We start from the raw sequence: 20,218 nt of genomic DNA, 5'->3' as shown, positions 1-20,218 counted from the left end.
AGGGGCCTCAGGGGGCCAAGGGCACAGACAGGCTGCAGGGAGGCCTCCCCAACCTCTGCATGGTCTGGGGATGATGGGAACTGTCCTCCAAGACCCCCCCCACATGCTGTGCCTTGTGAGGATGATGGGAACTGTCCTCCAAGACCCCCCACATACTGAGCCTTGTGAGGATGATGGGAACTGTCCTCCAAGACCCCCCCACATGCTAAACCTTGTGAAGATTATGGGAACTGCCCTCCAAGACCCCCCCACATGCTGAGCCTTGTGAGGATGATGGAAACTGTCCTCCAAGACCCCTCCTACATTCTAAACCTTATGAGGATGATGGGAACTGTCCTCTAATACCCCCCCACATGCTGTGACTTGTGAGGATGATGGGATATGAGCCCAATATCAGCTCAGCCATCCGTCCATTTAGTTTTGTATCATCTACACCAGTGATTCCTTCTCTGAATTTGAATTTAAAAACAAAGATTTTCTTAATGCAAACACATTTAAAGCAGGCTCTTAAGACAAATGGTGCTATTTCTTCCCTCTCCGGAGCAGTGGCCAAATGGCCCTTCCTGTCTCAAAGGAGCTAATTTTGGGTATCTTTCTCCTGGGTATAATCTTGAAAATAGTCCTGCGTGTTCCATTCCGGCTTAAAATGAAGGATGTAGCATTTCGGGAGGTAATAAGACGCAAGTATCCCAAGGGTACACTGTAACATGGCACTGATCTGTATGGCTGGTTGGATCACTTGCTTAACAGTGGCATAGACGGGTATAAAGATGATCAAGGAGAGGAAGTAAGTGATCATGGCAAAGGTGATGCTCCGGGCAATATTGTACTTCTTGGGAGACGACTGCACCATGAAAGTGGAAAGGAAAGAGATGAATGCCAAGATGCTGTTTTGCCCATGGATTATGGCAAAGTTGCCCCAATGCTGGACCTGGCATTGGAGGAGGACTTCGGTGGGCAAGAGCTTATAGTTCTTGATCAGGACAGATGGGGTGCCATAGAAGTACACTAAGCAGAGCGAGAGCTCCACCAGGAAGGACCCAGCCACAAAGGCCCAGGAACGTCTCCTGATGAAGGTGTGGAGGCAGTTTGGTCGGCCGTCGGCGAAGTCATGCGCCAACATGATCTGAAGGGCTTTGGCCGAGATGGTGGAGAAACAAAGGTTGAGGCACAGGGCGAACGACGGTTGCTGCATTTGGCAGATGATGGGGGTGGGCTTGCCAATGTAGAGGATGGTACTGATGCACATCATGGCCAAGCCGAAGAGTCCCAAGGGGCCCTGGCCGCCTCCAGCCGCTTGCACTACCGGCGTCTGGATGTTCTTTAGGAACAGCGCCCCTGAAAGGCAGATGAGCGCCAAGATAACAAGCAACAGGCCCAGTAAGCAGATGGCCATCAGGTCGGACCAGAAGATGTATTTCTCACTTCGGTCATAACACCGAGTGCTGCGTTGCGGAGACCACTGGTGCTCAGGGCATGGGGTGCAAGTTGAGTCGCCTGGAAGAAAGGACCAGAAATAGGCAAACACTCTGGTATTGTTCTGGCTGGCAATTTAAAAAACAACGGCAAATTTTAGTTTTAGCGGGGGGGAAAGCTCCTTTGTGTTGCTGTTGTGGGTTCAAGTCATTTCTGGCCTATGGCGACCCTAAGTCAAAGTTATCACAAGGTTTCTGGAAGGGCCTTCATCCTCTAAGGATGAAACAGAGAGAGCTACCCAACATCTACCCACTGGGTTTCCATGGCTGAACAAGGATCCCAATCCTGGTCTCCAGAGTCATGCTCCAAGGCTCAAACCACACCTTGGAAACCCTGGTAGGTCAAGCATTGAGAAACAAAGGCCTTAGATAGACAGATGTAGTTCAAGAAGGTATCACTCTTAGAACAGGTGATATGATAGCCCTGTTTAAATATTTGAAGGGATGTCCTAATGAGGAGGGAGCAAGCTTGTTTTCTGCTGCTCCAGAGAACAGGACCCAATGGAGCAATGGATGCAAGCTGTAGGAAAAGAGACTTCAGCTCAGTATTAGTAGGAACTTCCTGAGAGTAAGGGCTGTTCGACAGTGGAACAAACTCCCTCGGAGTGTAGTGGAGTCTCCTTCCTTGGAGGTCTTTAAACAGAGGCTGGATGGCCATCTGTCGGGGATGCTTTGATGAAGAGTTCCTGCATGGCAGAATGGGGTTGGACTGGATGGCCCTTGGGGTCTCCTCCAACTCTATGATTCTATGGGAATCCAGCCTTTTCTCCTGTCCCCAAAAGCTGTTGTCCCTGAATGCAGAGACAGTGGTGCAAGGATGCTCTTCTCACCTGAGGAACTGTAGAAAGTGCCGCTCTCACAGTCAATGCAGTCGTAACAGCAGAGGTGGAACCCCTTCATTCGACGGATCTGCCCCGGTGAACATGTAGTCCGACACTCCGACAGCGGTGCCTAAATAGAACAGGGGACTGAAACTGGTTCATGTTTGTTTACAACGGCCTGTTCCAGACTGCCAAAATAAATCTGCTTTGGGTCTCTTTGGAGGCATGCTGTTTAAATGATGCATGCATCCTAAGAATCCGGAAGCTGCACCAAAAGCTGCTCTGCAGTGCTTAGGAATGGAGTGTGGCTTTGGCGCGACCTCCGGACTCTTAGGACCCATGCGTCATTTAAATAGCATACCTCCAAAGAGACCCGAAGCAACTTTATTTGGGCAGTCTGTAACAGGCCAACAACTTGCATTTCTATCCCACCTTTTTCTCCAGTGAGTTCGGGGCTCTCTTCCTAGAAGTCATTCAGATGTCATTATGTTTAGCAGAGCAATGAGAATAACCTCATTTGCCCATTCCAATGCAGGCCGAGGACTAACATCTTCCATTTCTTTCTCCCGTTCGCCTGATGATGAAGAAGCCAGCGTGACTTTGAAAGTTTGCAACATGTAATTGTGCATTTTGGTTGGCAGGATAAAGATATCATTGTTTGGATGTTATTGGGCATTCCAGGTTTGTTATTCACACTATGGAACGGCATCTGTGTGCATCTCCGGGAGTTGGGTTGCTCACACACCTGCTAGCACTCAAACAAACATGCCGCCGGCGATGTGCATGTATTCAAAGCATGCTCAAGGCATATAGAGTTTAACCCTCGGTCTGTTCGCTTTGGTTCTTCGCACTGCCAATAACGCAAATCTTGGGGGAAAACCTGGTATCAATTATCCTACACTGATTTCCCCATTGAATTCAATTTGTGAGTGCTCTCCCAAGACCCTAGTTTGTTTGTTTGTTTTGTAATGCTACAACTCCCAGAATGCCCCAGCTACCTTGGTTGCACAATATAGCTTTCTAAGTTCTTAGCAGCACTTGGTTGTTCTCACCTTTTGATCTCCAGTATGAAAATGGACCTTGGATTTGTCGATGCTCAGCTTGCCATGGAAGTCTCCGATGCTGACATGCTTAATGCGCTTATTGGGCCAGCTCCACCACATGACTTCGTAGCCCATGTTGATGCTGTGATGCTCATCAAAATGGAAAGACTGGTTGTGGATACTGAAATGGATGCCGTTCAGCTTCTCCAGCAGCTGCACAGACAGAACACACCGTTCTAAAAGCATTTGACCATTGATGCCAGTTCAGGATCATCCCAGGTCCTCAGGTTTCTTGACCAAAACTTGAGACTTAGGGATGATCTCTGGTTGTGTCATTATGCATTAAGTACCAAGCAAAGTTGTTCAACGGGATTATTCCCAGATCAAGCTGATATGAGGGGATCGCTCCTTCTTGCTTCCTTAGGAAGACGAGATGAAGAAGTTTGAACTGAGCCTCCTTTCTTGTAGGTAGAAGGTGGATGCAGGGCAGAGTGGAGGGTGAGTCCTGGGGCCACAAGGGCTGGGAAGCAAAGGGGAAACTAATGCATAGATCAGAGAGTCCATGCAAGTAGCCCCAAAAACTGAATTAAGTGTTGGAAATGGTATCCAGCATCTTGTTGAAGTGCATTTTGTTAGTTTTGGCCCAGCTTTCTAATCTATTCAGGTCATTTTGAATTGTGATCCTGTCCTCTGAGGTATTAGCTAATGCAAATTTGATAAGTATGCCCCCAATTTTGTCCTCCAAGTCATTGATAAAGATGTTGAATAGCACTGGGCCCAGGACAGAGCCCCACTGGACACCCCACTGGTCACTTCTCTCCAGGATGAAGAAGAGACAATGCTGAGCACCCTTTGGAAGCCACTCCCAGCCTCATTGCCCCAAGGAGACCACTGTCAGGGTCCCAAATGGACCGCGGAAAGAAGCAGATAGCATCTGCTCCTTTGGAGGCTGCCTAAGGCAGCCCTGGGACAGCGTCACCATGATTTGGGGGTGTGCATCATCTAATCTCCGCTCCCCCAAACTTCATGGAAGGTGCCTGTTTTGCCTGTCTGTTTTGGGCCCATGTGGCAGTTCCAAGTGACCTTCGTCTTTTTGACACGACAAGGGCATTACCCCCATTTTCTCAGATGGATTTGGGTCTGAAATCTCAAGGAGGAGCATCCTGCTGCCCAGGAAATGCCTATGGCCATTCCAATCTGAGTCTTCCCAGACCTGGTCCAACACTTAGCTTGAGAGCTATTGCCCCCCCGTCTCCCCCAGATAGTCAGCTCTGGGTCCTGAGTTGTTGTTGGGATTCCAATTTCTGGATGCTCCCAACTTGCATGGCCAATAATTGGGGATTCTGGGAGCTGCAGTCTAGCAACACAGTCCAGAACTTGCATGGTCTCCTTGGGGGGCACCTGTCAGATCCCTCTAACACCAGCCGGATCGCCCTGAAGATGCCTCCCACATACCTGCCAAGGCTTGACGCCGAGTTTCTGACACTGCCCACGTTGGCAGCGCAACGCCTTGTGGAGCGCATGAGCCACTCCGTACACTGCAGTGTACACGGCAAAGGTCTGCCGATGTTGCAGGACTTCGGTGACTTTGCTGAGGGAAATGTTGCCGCATTGCTGGCACTGTGGCCCCAGAACGTCGGGACCCAACTGTTTCGCTTGCTCCCTGGACGCCTGGCAGAAGGTGTCCTGTCGGGTCAGTTCCAAGAGATTGGAGACATAGTCCTCAAAAGCAGGGACCTTCCCTGCCTTGATGACAAAGCCAATGACCGTCCCGATGTCCCTGACGCGGTCTAAGGAGATGACCACATCGGACATCACCCAAGCTTCAGTGGCTAGCCATACCTTCTTATTCAATCCTAATTTGAACCACATTTTGAAGAACTCTCGGACCGGTCGGTCTTTGGAGAACAGGATGATGACGTTGACATTGGTCTCATTGATGGAGTGGATGGTTTGGGTCATCTTCTCTTGGAGGTTGGCGTGCGACATGTCTGCAGGGATGAGTCCCTCGTAGGCGATGCAAATGCTTTGGTTGATGACTATGGAGGACAAGAGGCTCAGGCCTTCGCGGCCGTATTCGTCGTCACTGGCCACGATCGCAACCCAGTTCCATTGGAAAGCAAGCAAGAGTTCAGAGATGGCTTCGATCTGGATCTTGTCTCTGGGCACTGTGCGGAAGAAGGAAGGGTAGAGTTCTGCGTTGTTGAGCTTTTCTGATGTGGCTCCATAGCTCACCTTGGGAGGAATAATATTATTTATTGCATCAAATGTTCAGCTGTATGTATATCTACTCAGAAGAAAGGCCTGCTTTCAAACATCATGATCAGGTCTGGTCCAAGATACTGTGCTGCCTGAAGCAAAGGATAAGCTGGCCCTAAATGCTGCAGGCAGACTGCAAGAGAAAGGGCTTTTAAGAGGATGCTGTACTTTTACTAACTGCTCTTTGTCATTTTAAATGTACTAGAATCATAGAATCATGGGATCATAGAGTTGGAATAGACCTCAAGGGTCATCCAGTCCAACCCCATTCTGCCATGCAGGAACTCTCAATCAAAGCATCCTTCACTGTTTTAGTCGCCCTCCTTTGGACACATGGCTCCAGTTTCTCAACGTCCTTTTTGAATTGTGGTGCCCAGAACTGGACACAATATTCCAGGTGGGGCCTGACCCACTCATTCCAAAGAGAATACTTTACCTGTGGGATCAGGAAGAAGCTAAACAGCTTTGCCGTCACCATGCAGAGCTCAGAGTTGTGGGGACCAATGACGGCCACCACTTGGGTCTGGTAGTCGGTGTAGTTGCAAGAGACCCGGATGCGGCTGGTGTGCATTTTGGAGAGGAAGAGCAGGCTGGGCTGGAGGACCACCATGGGCTCCATGCAGCTGTCAAAGAGCTCATAGCCCAGTTTGATGCCTGGAAGCAGTGTGGTCGAGTTGTTGATCTCTTCCACGGCAAACTTCATGCCCAGTGCCCAGATGAGCCCAGCCGCATAAAGCCTGCGCATGAGAGAGCACCAAAGACAAAGGTTAAGGCGGGTGGGTGGTCTAAGATCTTTTCTCAGATCCTCAGAGGCAGTGTTTCTCTTATATATGGCTTTAGGACTATTTATCAGTATTTTATGGCCCGAACAGACATGCCCAAATAAAGCATGATAAACCGGATTCCTTGTGATTGGGTGGGCTATAAATAAAGTATTATCGTCATCATAAATAAATATTTTATTTATAATATATATTTTATGAATACTAAAATAATATTATTTCAATAAAAATAAAATAAAATAATACATATTTTACTTGTAATAAATATTTTATAGATATTAAAATAATATTTCAATAAAAATAGAATAATAAATATTTTACTTGTAATAAATATTTAATAAATAGTAAAATAATATTTCAATAAAATATAATAAAATAATAAATATTTTATTTATAATGAATATTTAATAGATATTAAAATATGTCAATGAAAATAAAATAAAATAATAAATATTTTACTTGTAATAAATATTTAATAAATATTAAAATAATATTTCAATAAAATATAATACAATAATAAATATTTTATTTATAATAAATATTTTATAGATATTAAAATAATATTTCAATAAAATATAATAAAATAATAAATATTTTATTTATAATAAATATTTAATAAATATTAAAATAATATTTCAATAAAATATAATAAAATAATAAATATTTTATTTATAATAAATATTTAATAAATATTAAAATAATATTTTAATAAAATATAATAAAATAATGAATATTTTATTTATAATAAATATTTAATAAATATTAAAATAATATTTTAATAAAAATAATAACAGCAATAATATATATATATATTTAAACATGGTTGACAAATATTTATAAACTATAGAAGATGAAAACAAGCAAACAAAAAAAAGACCCACTAGGCTGTTAGGCAAGAGAACTCTTATTGGAAGAAAATAGATGGTGTTAGGCATTTTTGCCGCAGCCTCACATCGCTAGCTTGCATTTTATTCCACCTTACCTGTCACAGCTGTAAAAATCAGGCAGGATCCGATCTGTTACATTGAGGGTGAGAACCGTAAAAGGGAACAAGCCGCCCAGTATGTAATCGCCAGGCTTTCTAAACTGGGAAGAGACGCAGCGAAGGTCGTGGGCCAAAGCCCAGTCCAAACTGATGCCAAGCAAAAAGAGCACAGACATGTCTCCCTCTCAGCTTAAGACCAGTCTTTCTGTGGACAGTTGAAAAACAAACACAGGAGATGAAGTGATGATGATGATGATGATGATGGAAAGCCACTTAGAATGCCGAATGTGATCGATGGAACAGGCGGAAAATGGTCCAAGGGGATTTGCTTAGCAAAGCGCGCATGGCATGCATGCATGTCCTGCACATGCTCACATGGAAGTAGAAGGGAACTGAGTTAACCACCTGCTCCTAATCAAATGTTCCCCGGTGCGTCACTGAGTTGGGCTCCTTTGCAAACCACTGGCCCGGATCTCCGTTTTCTTCGTGGAGGAGAGAGTTTATTCAAGGTGCCAGAGGTGGTTCCCGAGCATGGAACATGTGCAGGAGCATCATGTACAACAGTTGCCAAGTTCTTTGCAGCTGCAATTATCTGCTGTTAAAAAACCCTTTTAATACAGACAAAGTAATAATATTTTAGAGTTTGGCCATCATCAACTCAGGGCACTGCAGGCCCTTTGGGAGAGATCGATCCAATGAGACAGATCAGTAGATTATATATATATTTTATATATATATATAATTTTATGTGTATAACTGTTATATATGTGTGTGTATATTATATATGTGTGTGTATAATAAATAGAAATATATATATATATATATATATATATATAAAACGAGGTATATTTAATTATATATGTTTCTGTGTGTATACCAGGGGTCGGCAACCTCTGGCCCGCGGGCTGGATCCGGCCCGCGGGCGCCTTTCCGCTGGCCCCCGCTCCCTCCCGCCGCCGCAATCGCCGCCGATTTCGTCGGCTTCAGCCGCCATTTTGCCCTTCAAAATGGCGGCACCCATTCCGAGGCCCGCTGCGGCCTCCGGAGCACCGAAACGGGGCTCCAGCAGCCGCAACGGGCCTCTGGGAGGCCCGCTGCAACCTCCGGAGCCTCGAAACGGGGCTCCAGCAGCCGCAACGGGCCTCTGGGAGGTCCGCTGCGTCCTCCGGAGCCCCGAAACGGGGCTCCAGCAGCCGCAACGGGCCTCTGGGAGGCCCGCTGCGTCCTCCGGAGCCTCGAAACGGGGCTCCAGTAGCCGCAACGGGCCTCTGGGAGGCCCGTTGCCGCCGCTGGGGCCCTCCAGGAGGGCTCCTGCGACGGCAGCGGGCCCCTGGGAGGCCCGTTGCCGCCACTGGGGCCCTCCAGGAGGGCTCCTGCGACGGCAGCGGGCCCCTGGGCGGCGAGTTGCCGCCGCTGGGGCCCTCCATGAGGGCTCCTGCGACGACAGCGGGCCCCTGGGAGGCCAGTTGCCGCCGCTGGGGCCCTCCAGGAGGGCTCCTGCGACGGCAGCGGGCCCCTGGGCGGCCAGTTGCCGCCGCTGGGGCCCTCCAGGAGGGCTCCTGCGATGGCAGAGGGCCTCCCAGAGGCCCGTTGCCTGCACCGGGGTCTTCCAGGAGGGCTCCAGTGGCGGCAGCGGGCCCCTGGGAGGCCCGTAGCCGTCGCAAGTTCCCTGCAGGAGGGCTACAACGGCGGCCGCGGGCCCCTGGGAGGCCAGTTGCCGTCGCTGGGGCCCTCCAGGAGGGCTCCGGCGGTGGCAGCGGGCCCCTGGGAGGCCAGTTGCCTTCAGTGGGGTCCTCCAGGAGGGCTCCAATGGCGGCAGCGGGCCCCTGGGAGGCCCGTTGTCGTCGCAGGGTCCCTCCAGGAGGGTTCCAGCGGCAGCAGCGGGCCCCTGGGAGGCCAGTTGCTGTCCCTTGGGCCCTCCTGGAGGACCCCAGCAAAGGCAATGGGCCTCTGGGAGGCCCGCTGCCATCGCAGGGGTCCTCCAGGAGGGCTCCGACGGCAGCAGCGGGGCCCTGGCGTCAGGGGCCAGCAAAGACGGGGAGGCCTCCTGCGCTGGCGGTCCCCGCCGGCTCTTTCCTGGCCTCTGACAGGGCCTGGGGCCCCGTCAGGGGCCGGCAAAGAGGAGGTGGCATGGCCCTTGGGGGTGGAAGCTCCGCCCCTGGGGGTGGAAGCTCCGCCCCCAGCATGCGGCCCCGCCCCCAGGGGTGGAAGCTCCACCCCCCGGCTTCGGCCCCCCGGTTGTCTGAGGGACACCAACCCGGCCCCCGGCTCAAAAAGGTTGCTTACCCCTGGTGTATACCAAGGCCCCATATTAATACTAATACTAATAATATCCCATAGCATCCATGGATTTCGGGATCTGTGGAAAGTCCCGGAACCAAACCCCAGTGAATACCACGGTCCCATACCAATACTAATACTAATATTAATACTATCCCATTGCATCCATGGATTTGGGGATCCAGGGGGTCCTTATGTGACTTGGCCTCATGGAAAGAAAAGCAAGGCTTGGGGCCACAAGGACTGGAACCCACCTCCCATCCTGAAGGGTGGATGCCAAGGCCCAAAGCCTTTGGCTCCCCTGCCTCATTATTATTGTTGTTGTTGTTGTTGTAAATATGGACCCAAAGATGGAAGTCCTGAGCCTCCCAAACCCAGGATCCAGGAATAAAGAGCCACTTGGAGAAGAATGAGCCAGCAACGCTCCCTTTCCGCCACCAGAGGGCGCCCCAGGACAGGGAAGAATCAGAATTATAGTTATAAGCGTCAAGGGGCCGAAGCGCGCCGTTTGAGCCACAGGAGGGCGCCCGAGAGAGAGCGAAATTGCGAGACACAGAGAGCGCAAAAGCAGAATTGCGATAAGACCTTTGCGACGATGCGCTCCTCACTAGCCGGTGGCTTCCACAAGAGGGCGCCCGAGAGAAGCCTCGCAGCCCTTAGCTCTGAATCCTGCAGTGCGCAAAGGGCGCCACCGGAGGGCGGCCGAGAGCAAGGCAGCAGGTGGCGCAGCAGCAATGCCTCCCTTTCGCACTACAATTCCCATCATCCCCCGGGAAAACATGTCTGCCACCGCCCCTGAGGGACAGAGGATGATGGGAATTTCATTTCAAAGCGTTTTGAGGGCCCCAGGGCACAGAAAGGCTGATGCCGTCTGCATTGTCTGGGGATGATGGGAACTGTCCTCCAAGGCCCCCAACACTGACATTCAAGTCACCAATAAAATTATATATATTATACATATATAACTGTGTTCATAATATATGTGTGTGTGTATATATATATATATATATATAACTGGTATATATGTCGGTGTATATATATATATAATGTTTCTCTATATATAAGACTGTGTATAATATATATATATATTATTATTATTAACCTTTATTTATGAAGCGCTGTAAATTTACACAGCGCTGTACATACAATCTTTTAGTTAGACGATTCCTTGCCCTCGGGCTTACAATCTAAAAAGACATGACACAGAAGGAGAAGGGAGTGGTGGAGGGAAAGGGTAAGAGGTCCAGCAGTTCCTCTCTACCTCCAAGGCCTGGACCAAGGCAGATGGACTGGAGGGAGGGCGAGGCTTCATAATGGATGGTTAATCTTCTTCCAGGGGAAATACATACTCTCAAGTAGGATAATGCATATACAGTACATAGCAATACAGGAAAGGGTTCAATAAACAGGCACCACAAGAACATCAAATAGTGAGCGACAATTATGCAATGCCTGGGAAGGCTTCTCTGAACAGGATGGTTTTCAACTCCGTTTTGAAGCTGGTTAAAGAAGTGATGGCTCTTGCTTGTGGGGGAAGAAGGTTCCCGGAGTGAGGGGCAGCGAGTGAAAAGGGGCGAATCTGGGATGGGGCAGAGGAAATCCTGGGCTGAGACAGCAGACCTTGACTGCTAGAACGGAGGGCCCGAGTGGAAAGGTGAGGAGAAAGAAGGTCTGATAAGTAGGGAGGGGCCAGTCCATGGAGGGCTTTAAACGTGGACAGCAGGAGCTTATACTGAATGCGGAAAGGGAGGGGGAGCCAGTGAAGGGATGCCAACACAGGAGAGATGTGGTCAGAGAGGTGGGTGGAAGTGATAATGCGTGCAGCTGAATGCTGAACAGAGAGTAAAGGACGGAGGTGAGAAAGAGGAAGCCCAGCCAGGAGGACATTACAGTAATCCAGTCGTGAGACCACTAGGGCATGGACCAGGATCTTGGCAGTAGAGGCGGAGAGATATGGTCGGATTTTGGCAATATTGTACAAGAAGAATCTACAAGCCTTGGCTGTGGTCTGGATCTGAGGGATACACGACAGAGAAGAGTCAAAGATAAAACCAAGACTGCGGGCTTGCTGGACTGGTTGAATAGAAATGTTGTCCACAGAGACAGAAAAGGAGAGTTGAAGGTTGGGCTTAGGAGGAAAGACAAGAAGCTCCGTCTTGGACATGTTGAGCTTCAAACGCCGATGGCGCATCCACTGCGAGACAGCTGTGAGACATGATGAAACTTGCTGTTCAAGCCTTGGAGAAAGGTCAGGGGCGGATGCATGTGTATGTATATGTGTGTGTATATATGTATGTGTATATATATATATATAAACAATACATGTATATATGTGTGTGTGTGTGTATATATATATATATATAACTGTATAATATTATACATGTGTATGTGTATGTATATGTGTGTATATATATATAAAACCATGTATGAAGGCACAAGACGAACATATAAATAAATAAATATTATATTATAATTATTACACACACACATATACATAATTCTATATACACAGTTATATATGATTATATACACTCACAAGTCACACTCTCTCAGCCTCAGGGGAGGGCCATGCCAACCCCATATTATATATATAGATATATATATGAGGGACAGTCGCAATAAGTCGGAAACAGCTTCATGGCACACGACAACAACGACAACAGATACCCAATGAATTTGCTGTGATAAGGTTGACTTCTTCTTCGTTTTTGAGGACTACAATTCCCATCACCCCCAACCAACCCACATGGCCACAAGCATGTATCATTAGCACACATATATAATATACAGACAATATATATATGTGTTATATATATGTATACACACACACACTAGATACACATTTATATATGCATATATATATATATATATATATATATATATAATTTATATATATATAATTTTATATAATTATATAAAATAAATTTGTTTTAATTGTATATAATTTTATAATATTAAATCATTTGATGTTATAAATTATATATATATATATATATATGTATGTATAATCTTGAAGCCCTCCGTTCTCTGTCCTGGAGCCCTTCAAGAAGACTAGGGTCCCCATCATCCCCAGGCGAAGCAGGTTTTGCTGCAGAATGGGTTTTTCAGGGGAGCCCTGGGAGGGAAGGATCCATCCCTCTGGCTCGATCTCTCTCTCTCTCTCTCTCTCTCTCTCTCTCTCTCTCTCTCTCTCTGCATCGATCTAGGGGCTGCATGGCCCTGAGTATCCACAAGAGGGCGCCATTGTATTAGAAATGTTCTTAGCCGCATCTCGATAAAACCGAAGCCTATGGGGTCTCATGTGATTTTCCCATTGGCTCCCCATTCTTGAGGGGGCGTGGCCTCCTTCCCTTTACCTGGCCCTTCCTCCGCTCCCATTGGCTGCCTATTCCCGAGGGGCGTGGCCTCCCTCTGCAGGTGGAGCATCCTCATCATTTAAAAGGTGAATGGTATTTTTATTATTACAGTATTATTATTATTATTATTATTATTATTATTATTATTGTCTGCCTCTGGGTTCCCAGGAGAAAGAAGAAGAAGCAGCAGTGGCCAGTGGGCTTTCCAAATTGAGGCTCTTTCCCAGCGTCCCTCCATCCTCCATTGAGGCCAATGCTGCTAGAAAGCCTTACAGCTGGATGGAGGAGGAGGAGGAAAGAAAAGGCCCTTGGCTTTGCCAAGCCAGGGATGCCTATATATATCAGAAGTGTCGTGACTTGAAAGTCAATGTTAAGGGTCTTGGTCTTGGAGGACACTTCCCATGGGGATGACCATGCAGCCTGCCTGCGCCCTTGGTCCCTTTCCTCCTCCAGCTCCTTGGGAAATTCCCAGAATCCTTGAGCCCTCCAGGGCCAGGGCCATGTCAGTTGGTTGGGGGGGTGATGGGAATTGTAGTCCAAAACTAAGTCCCTGAACTGGGACACAGTGCCTCAGACCTCTTGAACTGCAGGGCCCATCATCCCCTTTCCCAGGGTTGGTAGCTTGAATGTCAGGGTTAGGGGTTTCCCATCATTCTCCAGGGCAACGGCCACGTCGGTTGGTTTGGGGGTGTATATATAGACCTGTGTGTGTGTATAGATTTATGTGTCTGTGTGTATATATAGATAGATATATATGTGTGTAGATATGTATTTGTGTGCATAGATATAAATTGTGTGTATTTGTCTATGCATGCGTAGATATATAAGTGTATATAGATATACAGGTGTATGTATACAGATATAGGTGTGTGTAGGTATGTGTGTATACATATATGCGTGCGTATATAACAAGAGTCTATTGTCCAAGGGAGATAGTAGTGCTACTCTATGCTGCTTTGGTCAGAGCTCACTTGGACTACTGTGTCCAGGTCTGGCCACAATTCAAGAAGGAACAGGACAAGGTGGAATGTGTCTATAGCAATGGTGTCCATAGGGTTGGTGTCACCCGGTGCACTCCGCACCTGCGCAATGATGCTACTGTCCCTAGGAGAGGGATCAAGATGGTTAAAGTCTGCAAGCCAAGCCCTATGAGGAGTGGCTTAGGGAGCTAGGGATGCTTAGCTTGGGGAGATGACATGATTAATGCAGCCTGGAATCGCATTGGCCTTTTCAGCTGCTGCATCACATTCTTGACTCATGTGTGAGGATTTTATTCTCTCTATCGCAGAGCTGACAACAATTTCAGTTATCAGAACGACAGAAATACAAGACGCTACAATGTAAAGTGCACTACAGATAACATTTATTTCAATCCAAACAAGGTGAGATATAAAATCTATACGAATCACAGCGCATGCATCTAACCTGTAATATCAATGTGCTAATAATTTTTGGCAACCCATTTCCATTCTACCACCTCCATACAGACAAAAGTCAACGGCAATTTAAACTAAATTAAGAAAGAGAACACACAAAAACATAACCGACAGACATAAGATTTGATTGATTTGCGCCCAGGAAATGGTCTGTCGTTGCGACAGATCATGACAAAAAGCGCAAGCCACCAAAACGAAACACACCACTTGGGCAACACAAGTATACAATGCCCTGGATTGTCTTCCCATTTAGGAAGGGGCAGAAAAAAGTGCAACAACTACAATCATAGGTTTATCCATCTCTCTGCTCCTTCTCAATCCCACATAAGTGCGCAGAGACTTCGAGGCCAAACGTTCTTCTGTGACACAGACTGACTGCCTTAATTCACATTATGGAGAGATTGTTCAAGCATCCAGCACACAAGTTGCCACCTTCCTGTATACAATAAGAGGGCGATGTGCAATGGGCATCCCCACTTTACTGCCCCATGTTGGCTCTCAGCTGTGGGGCACAGATACATCAGGAGACCCCAAACCTACAGACAACACATCCCAGCATGGGAATGGAAGTGTGGGGTCAGGAGTGGTCAATGGAGCCCCTAGGAGAGCTTTGTTCCCCATCCCTTAGACATGGATTATGCTGCCAATAAGGTATCTCTCTTCCCCCAACTAAATCCTAACCAACAATTTTGACAGAGCCATTAAGATATGCAACAACCACAATATAACTCCTCCACTTTTCCCTTTAAACCTTCATCTCATTTGAAGAAGAGAGTGGCAAGCAGCCTTAGTTCAGCAAACCTGGTCCATTTTACAGAGAGCACAACTGAGCCAAGGCTGCTGGAATGGCTCTAAGGGTCCTGAGAAGAACTCCACTAATGATTTCTGCAATATACATATACATACATATATATATATATATAGATAAATACATTATGTTTAGATGGGGAACCATTGGTCCTTTAGATATTCAGCTCCCAGAAGCTGCAGCCAGCCTGGCCAATGGTTTTGTTGGGAGCTTTAGTGTGGTTTATTCAGACAATTTGGATATTTAAACATATATAGGATATGATTAAATAGGATATATAATCCTATGTAGAGACTGCTTACTTTCAGTGTGTGAGATATACATATATATATGTATAGCTTTCAGCGGCTATCCCACCAAGTGCTTTGAACTACAATTCCCAGGCTTCACTGGAAATACTTGCTTGGGGGTTGATCAAAGGAGGACTTTTAAACATCTGACAACAACCAGGTTGAGAGAAAACTGTTCTAAAGCCAACTTAAGTGCAAAGTTTCATTTTATAAGAGCCTCTGCCCAGAGTAGACATCTCCAACCAGGTGCCTTCGGGATGTTTGGGACTATAACTCCCATCGTTCCTGATCACTGGCAAGGGCTGATGGGAGCTGAAGTCCAAAACATCTTTTAGAAAGGTTCGTTTTACAGCAATAGGATCTCTGATTTCAGTACTGACAAGCTGCCATAGACATGCATAGGCATTGATATGTGTGGTTATGCTTGCCATTTAGGCAAGCAAATACAGGCAGATTTCGATTGGAGCTGTGCTCCATTATGGGAGGTCAAGAATGTTGTGCTGAGCGTAGAGCGCTTGTGTCACATCGTAGACCTTGCAGATGTAGGGCAAAGCTTCCCCAAGCATCTCCACCGCCTCCTCATGCGGCCCAACATTCATGTTCTCAAGGAAAGCATCCCGAGAAGGCAAGGTATAGAAGGCCATGGTAGTGGCCTTGCGGATGATCCAAGGGTGGTAGTTGGCCAAGGAGGCGTTGTAGGCGTCTGTGCACAGCACAGATGTCCGGGAGTTTGAGTCGCTCGTCCGCATGCCCTCCAAGAACAACTGCAGCCAATGAAGGGCTCGGTGCAAGCGCAGGATTGTTCGGCAGCCAGAGGCCGGATGGTCTCCGCGCTCCTTCAGGTCCACCAGGTTGTTGGAAAGCTCGTAATTCACCATGGATTGGAGGCTGACGTAGTCGTCCTTCTGCTCGCCGTTGCGGAAATCCTCCATGATTTGGATTTTGGCTACGACATCTTTAGAGATGAAGGAAAAGATTGCGCCCATGGTGTTCAGAAACCTAAAATGGAAACATATATGAATGCATTGACAAAGGGAGTTCAGAAAACAGAGTAGGTGACAAATATTTTCCTCTACCCTAAAACATGGAAACGTTAGCATCCATGAAGGCTCAGACATGAGCTTACAGTTCTAAACCACTTAGATCAGTGATTCCCAAACTTCAGTCCTCCAGATATTTTGGACTTCAACTCCCAGAAGCCTCAGCCAGCTTAGCCAACAGTCATGCCTTCTGGGACCTGAAGTCCAAAACATGTGGAGGACCAAAGTTTGCGAATCACTGACTTAGATGAAGCTGCTATTGCTATTCTGGAAGATGTAGGGGCTCTACCTACAGCCCTGAAGGGATGGCATGCAGCTGCCCCTTAACAGAAGCCCCGATGCAGCCTCTCGAGGGCGCAAAGAAGAGCTTCAAAAAGCAGCTCCTTTTGGCACCCCTGAAATGGTGCCATAGCCACGGCAGCGTGGCTATATGGTACTCCTCTGGGGTGCCATTGTATAGACCCAGCGCCAGAGGAGAGCCATGATGCCACATAACATGTGGAGCGGTGCATGGAGTCATGGCGCCAGTGGGGCGGAGTCAGGGTGTGCATCATCTGGATGTGATGCCCCGACTCCGCCCCCAGGCTGGCCTTTAAGGCCAGTCTGTCGAGCCCCATAGTCGCTAAAAGCACACCTCTTCCAAACCAAAGGTGCCCATACTATCCAGAGTATGGTTACAACAATGGATCTGGAATAGTCTCCTGTAAGTCTGTGTTAAGTAGGATGATGGTACTTGCCCTCCTTCACCTTCCAAACCCCAGTACTGTGCCAGAGCGATGAGACAGTGCCATATACATATACTTGCCCTGTAATGTTTGATCTATCTATCTATCTATCTATCTATCTATCTATCTATCTATCATACTTGGAACATGAATAAAATGACCAGAATTGGGTAACATACAACAATCCAAACTCCACAAAAGAGTGACACCTTCATGCAAGCTTTTGAAGCTCCACAGGCTTCTTCATCAGGCAAAAGATGTTCAAAAATCGTATAGGAGAAGAAAGGTGACGATGGTGATGTTACAAGCCTACATTTTGTATTGGACGTTGCTTCTGTTCTAGTTGTTATTTTGGAGAGGTTTCAATGCAAACAAAGGGCATTCCCCTTTTTGGCCAAGCGGGGACAGGGACAAAAGATGATTAAAAAATTAAACTTCATTAGCAACATAAAGGTAACTTCCCTTGAGATACCGGTTGCTCAAAACTAACTACGTAAGGCAGAGAACATTGAATTTCTCAAGACTTCCCTGTTCTGTTACTTAATGCAACAGTACTGTAATGCTATAGAGGTTAGAAGGCAATCTAAGGCCTGTTACAGACCGCCCAAATAAAGCTGCTTGGGGTCTCTTTGGAGGTATGCTCTTTAAATGATGCATGGGTCCAAAGAGTCCGGAGGTCATGCCAAAGCCACACTCCATTCCTAAGCACCGGAGTGCAGCTTTGGTGCAACGTCTGGATTCTTAGGATGCATCCATCATTTAAACAGCATACCTCCAAAGAGACCCAAAGCAGCTTTATTTGGGCAGTCTGTAACAGGCCTAAGCCTGGGTTTCCATGGCTGAAACCTGGGCTCCCAGCCTTACCTCACAAGGCCTTTCCAGCCTTCCAAGTATGGATCTAGAAGGACCTCCTGGTTGTCCGTGAGGCATCTCTGAAAGGTCACCAGCGCTTCCTTCAAGCCATGTCCATTTTCCTCATTAGCCATGGTGCAGCTCTGAAAGCAGATGGTAGAAGGAGACAGATAGTCTGTAAATTATGAATGAGCAAAGAAACAGTGGAAGTGGCTTTATGCAACATAAGACGATCTGTCTGTATATTCCATACCCTCCAACTCCCCCATTTTGGCAGGAACAGTCCTGATTAAACCTGAAGCCCTGCCTTTCTTTACAGTAACTCACAAGAGAGACTTCAGGGGAGTTTTACTGAAGGTTACGTTAGTGCAGTAGCAAGTCCACTGCCAGATCTGAGGCCACCGCTTCATTTGCGCTTCTCCCCCCTAAACTCCCCTCCGAAAGGAAAGCACAGACAGCAGAAACAGAAAACAACCAAGTGTGAAAGTCAGGCATGATTATTGATTACTGTAATAGAAAGACATCAGCCAAGATAAGGCTTCCTTAACCAACCTAGGAGCAGTCAGTATGTCCTACAGGAAAATGGTTCCGCTGCATAAAGTACTGAAGTACTAAAGTACCCTTGGGAGCCCAGAATTGCTTGACCTCTAAATGCTGTCGGTCATCATGGGTTAAAGAGGAGGAACTGGATGCCACACACTTGACATACCTGCAGGCTTCAACAAGTTGAATGAAACGCACGATGTACATAATTATACGTCTTGGGCAAATCTAACTCAACAGCCATGGCACTGGGCATGCTTTTTATGGCCCTAATTTTCTGGACGGTTGCAGCCATTTTAACAATGTAGTTGACAAATAAACCAAGTCCTCCGCTTTGAACTCCACTCCCTTTTGCACAGGGCTGGAGTAATGGCGATTTTGGGGTTACTCCTTGTCTTACTCCAGACTAAGGCCCTACACAGAGAGGCCAAAATGAAGCTGCTTCGGGTGACTTTGGAGGTATATGCTGTGCTTTTACTAACTGCTTTTTGTCATTTTAAGTGTACTAGAATCATAGAGTTGGAAGAGACCGCAAGGGCCATCCGCTCCAAACCCATTCTGCCATGCAGGAACTCTCACTCAAAGCATCCATCACCATTTTAGTCGCCCTCCTTTGGAAATATGGCTCCAGTTTCTCAATGTCCTTTTTGAATTGTGGCGCCCAGAACTGGACACAGCATTCTGACCAAAGCAGAATAGAGTGGCACTATGACTTCCCTTGATCTAGACACTAGACTTCTATTGATGCAGCCTAGAATCGCATTGGCCTTGTTAGCTGCCGCATCACACTCTTGACTCATGTTCAGTTTGTGGTCTACTTGGACTCCCAGATCCTTTTTGGTGCCATCTGCAAATCTGATAAGTATGCTCCCAATTCTGTCCTCCAAGTCATTGGTAAAGAGGTTGGATTTGGACGTCTTTTTCTATCTAACCCAGTGGTCCCTAAACTGTGCCCTTTAAGGGGATTTTGGACTTCAACTCCCAGAATCCCACGCTATTGGACCCAGATGGCTGAGGCTTCTGGGAGATGTAGTCCAACATTCCCTTAAAGGGCACCGTTTGAGTGCTTGGCGGTAGAGGGATAGAAGTGCCATTGCTTTATATTCCTTAACAATAAAGCCATTAAAAGAGGGGTTGGGAATGCATCTCACTCACCTCAGCACTCGCTTCCCACTTCCTCCTCTCGCAGCCGGGGAGGACCAATAAGAACCTGTCCCGCCCACCGGCTCGCCCTCTCGTTCAATCACCGTCTTCCCTTCTAGCTACGCAACAGCCGCCTCAGCCAATAGGAGCTCCGAAGGTACTTCCGGGTTCTGCGTTTTTTTTCCTGCTTGGGCGAACAGAGCGTGGCAGAGGAGTACGCATGCGCACGATCTTAGCCAATGCGCACCCAGCGGCCTCGCTTCGCTGTTCCATAGAGATAAGTTTGTAAAGAGGTCACTTTCTATTAGAAGTCTATAGTTATTATTACTATCGCTATCATTCTGAGATGACCCTGAAGTGCTATTCCTCTCTTCCCCAGC

General features: G+C 47.2%; 2 protein-coding genes across 2 annotated transcripts; both read right to left on the bottom strand.

Annotated features, from left to right (window-relative positions):
- Window positions 1-506: 506 nt before the first annotated feature.
- On the bottom strand, window positions 507-7,541 carry TAS1R3 (taste 1 receptor member 3). The gene is made up of 6 exons (XM_089536969.1): window positions 7,363-7,541; window positions 6,035-6,344; window positions 4,795-5,574; window positions 3,349-3,552; window positions 2,306-2,426; window positions 507-1,497 (listed from the first exon to the last, which is right to left on the bottom strand). The coding sequence occupies exons 1-6, from the start codon at window positions 7,539-7,541 to the stop codon at window positions 578-580; spliced, it is 2,514 nt and encodes an 837-aa protein (XP_089393095.1). The 3' UTR covers window positions 507-577.
- Window positions 7,542-14,350: 6,809 nt separating this feature from the next.
- Window positions 14,351-20,192, bottom strand: CPTP (ceramide-1-phosphate transfer protein). The gene is made up of 3 exons (XM_089534294.1): window positions 19,851-20,192; window positions 18,165-18,295; window positions 14,351-16,534 (listed from the first exon to the last, which is right to left on the bottom strand). The coding sequence occupies exons 2-3, from the start codon at window positions 18,284-18,286 to the stop codon at window positions 16,012-16,014; spliced, it is 645 nt and encodes a 214-aa protein (XP_089390420.1). The 5' UTR covers window positions 18,287-18,295; window positions 19,851-20,192; the 3' UTR covers window positions 14,351-16,011.
- Window positions 20,193-20,218: the final 26 nt, after the last annotated feature.

The sequence above is a fragment of the Sceloporus occidentalis genome, unplaced genomic scaffold, assembly GCF_023333645.1.
Source record: "Sceloporus occidentalis isolate IW3139 unplaced genomic scaffold, rSceOcc1.0.p SCAF_8, whole genome shotgun sequence".
Lineage (NCBI taxonomy): Eukaryota > Metazoa > Chordata > Lepidosauria > Squamata > Phrynosomatidae > Sceloporus > Sceloporus occidentalis.
This window is presented reverse-complemented; position numbering and strand designations above follow the sequence as displayed.

What these genes read in the sequence shown, in the direction of transcription:
- TAS1R3 (XM_089536969.1), bottom strand. Translation starts at nt 7,541, where the DNA reads ATGTCTGTGCTCTTTTTGCTTGGCATCAGTTTGGACTGGGCTTTGGCC. An exon ending in GATTTTTACAGCTGTGACAG is followed by an intron (nt 6,345 to 7,362) that starts GTAAGGTGGAAT and finishes TTGGTGCTCTCT; the next exon opens with CATGCGCAGGCTTTATGCGG. An exon ending in CACTTTCTACAGTTCCTCAG is followed by an intron (nt 1,498 to 2,305) that starts GTGAGAAGAGCA and finishes CCTTTCTTCCAG; the next exon opens with GCGACTCAACTTGCACCCCA.
- CPTP (XM_089534294.1), bottom strand. Translation starts at nt 18,286, where the DNA reads ATGGCTAATGAGGAAAATGGACATGGCTTGAAGGAAGCGCTGGTGACC. An exon ending in GGCTGGAAAGGCCTTGTGAG is followed by an intron (nt 16,535 to 18,164) that starts GTAAGGCTGGGA and finishes TTTCCATTTTAG; the next exon opens with GTTTCTGAACACCATGGGCG.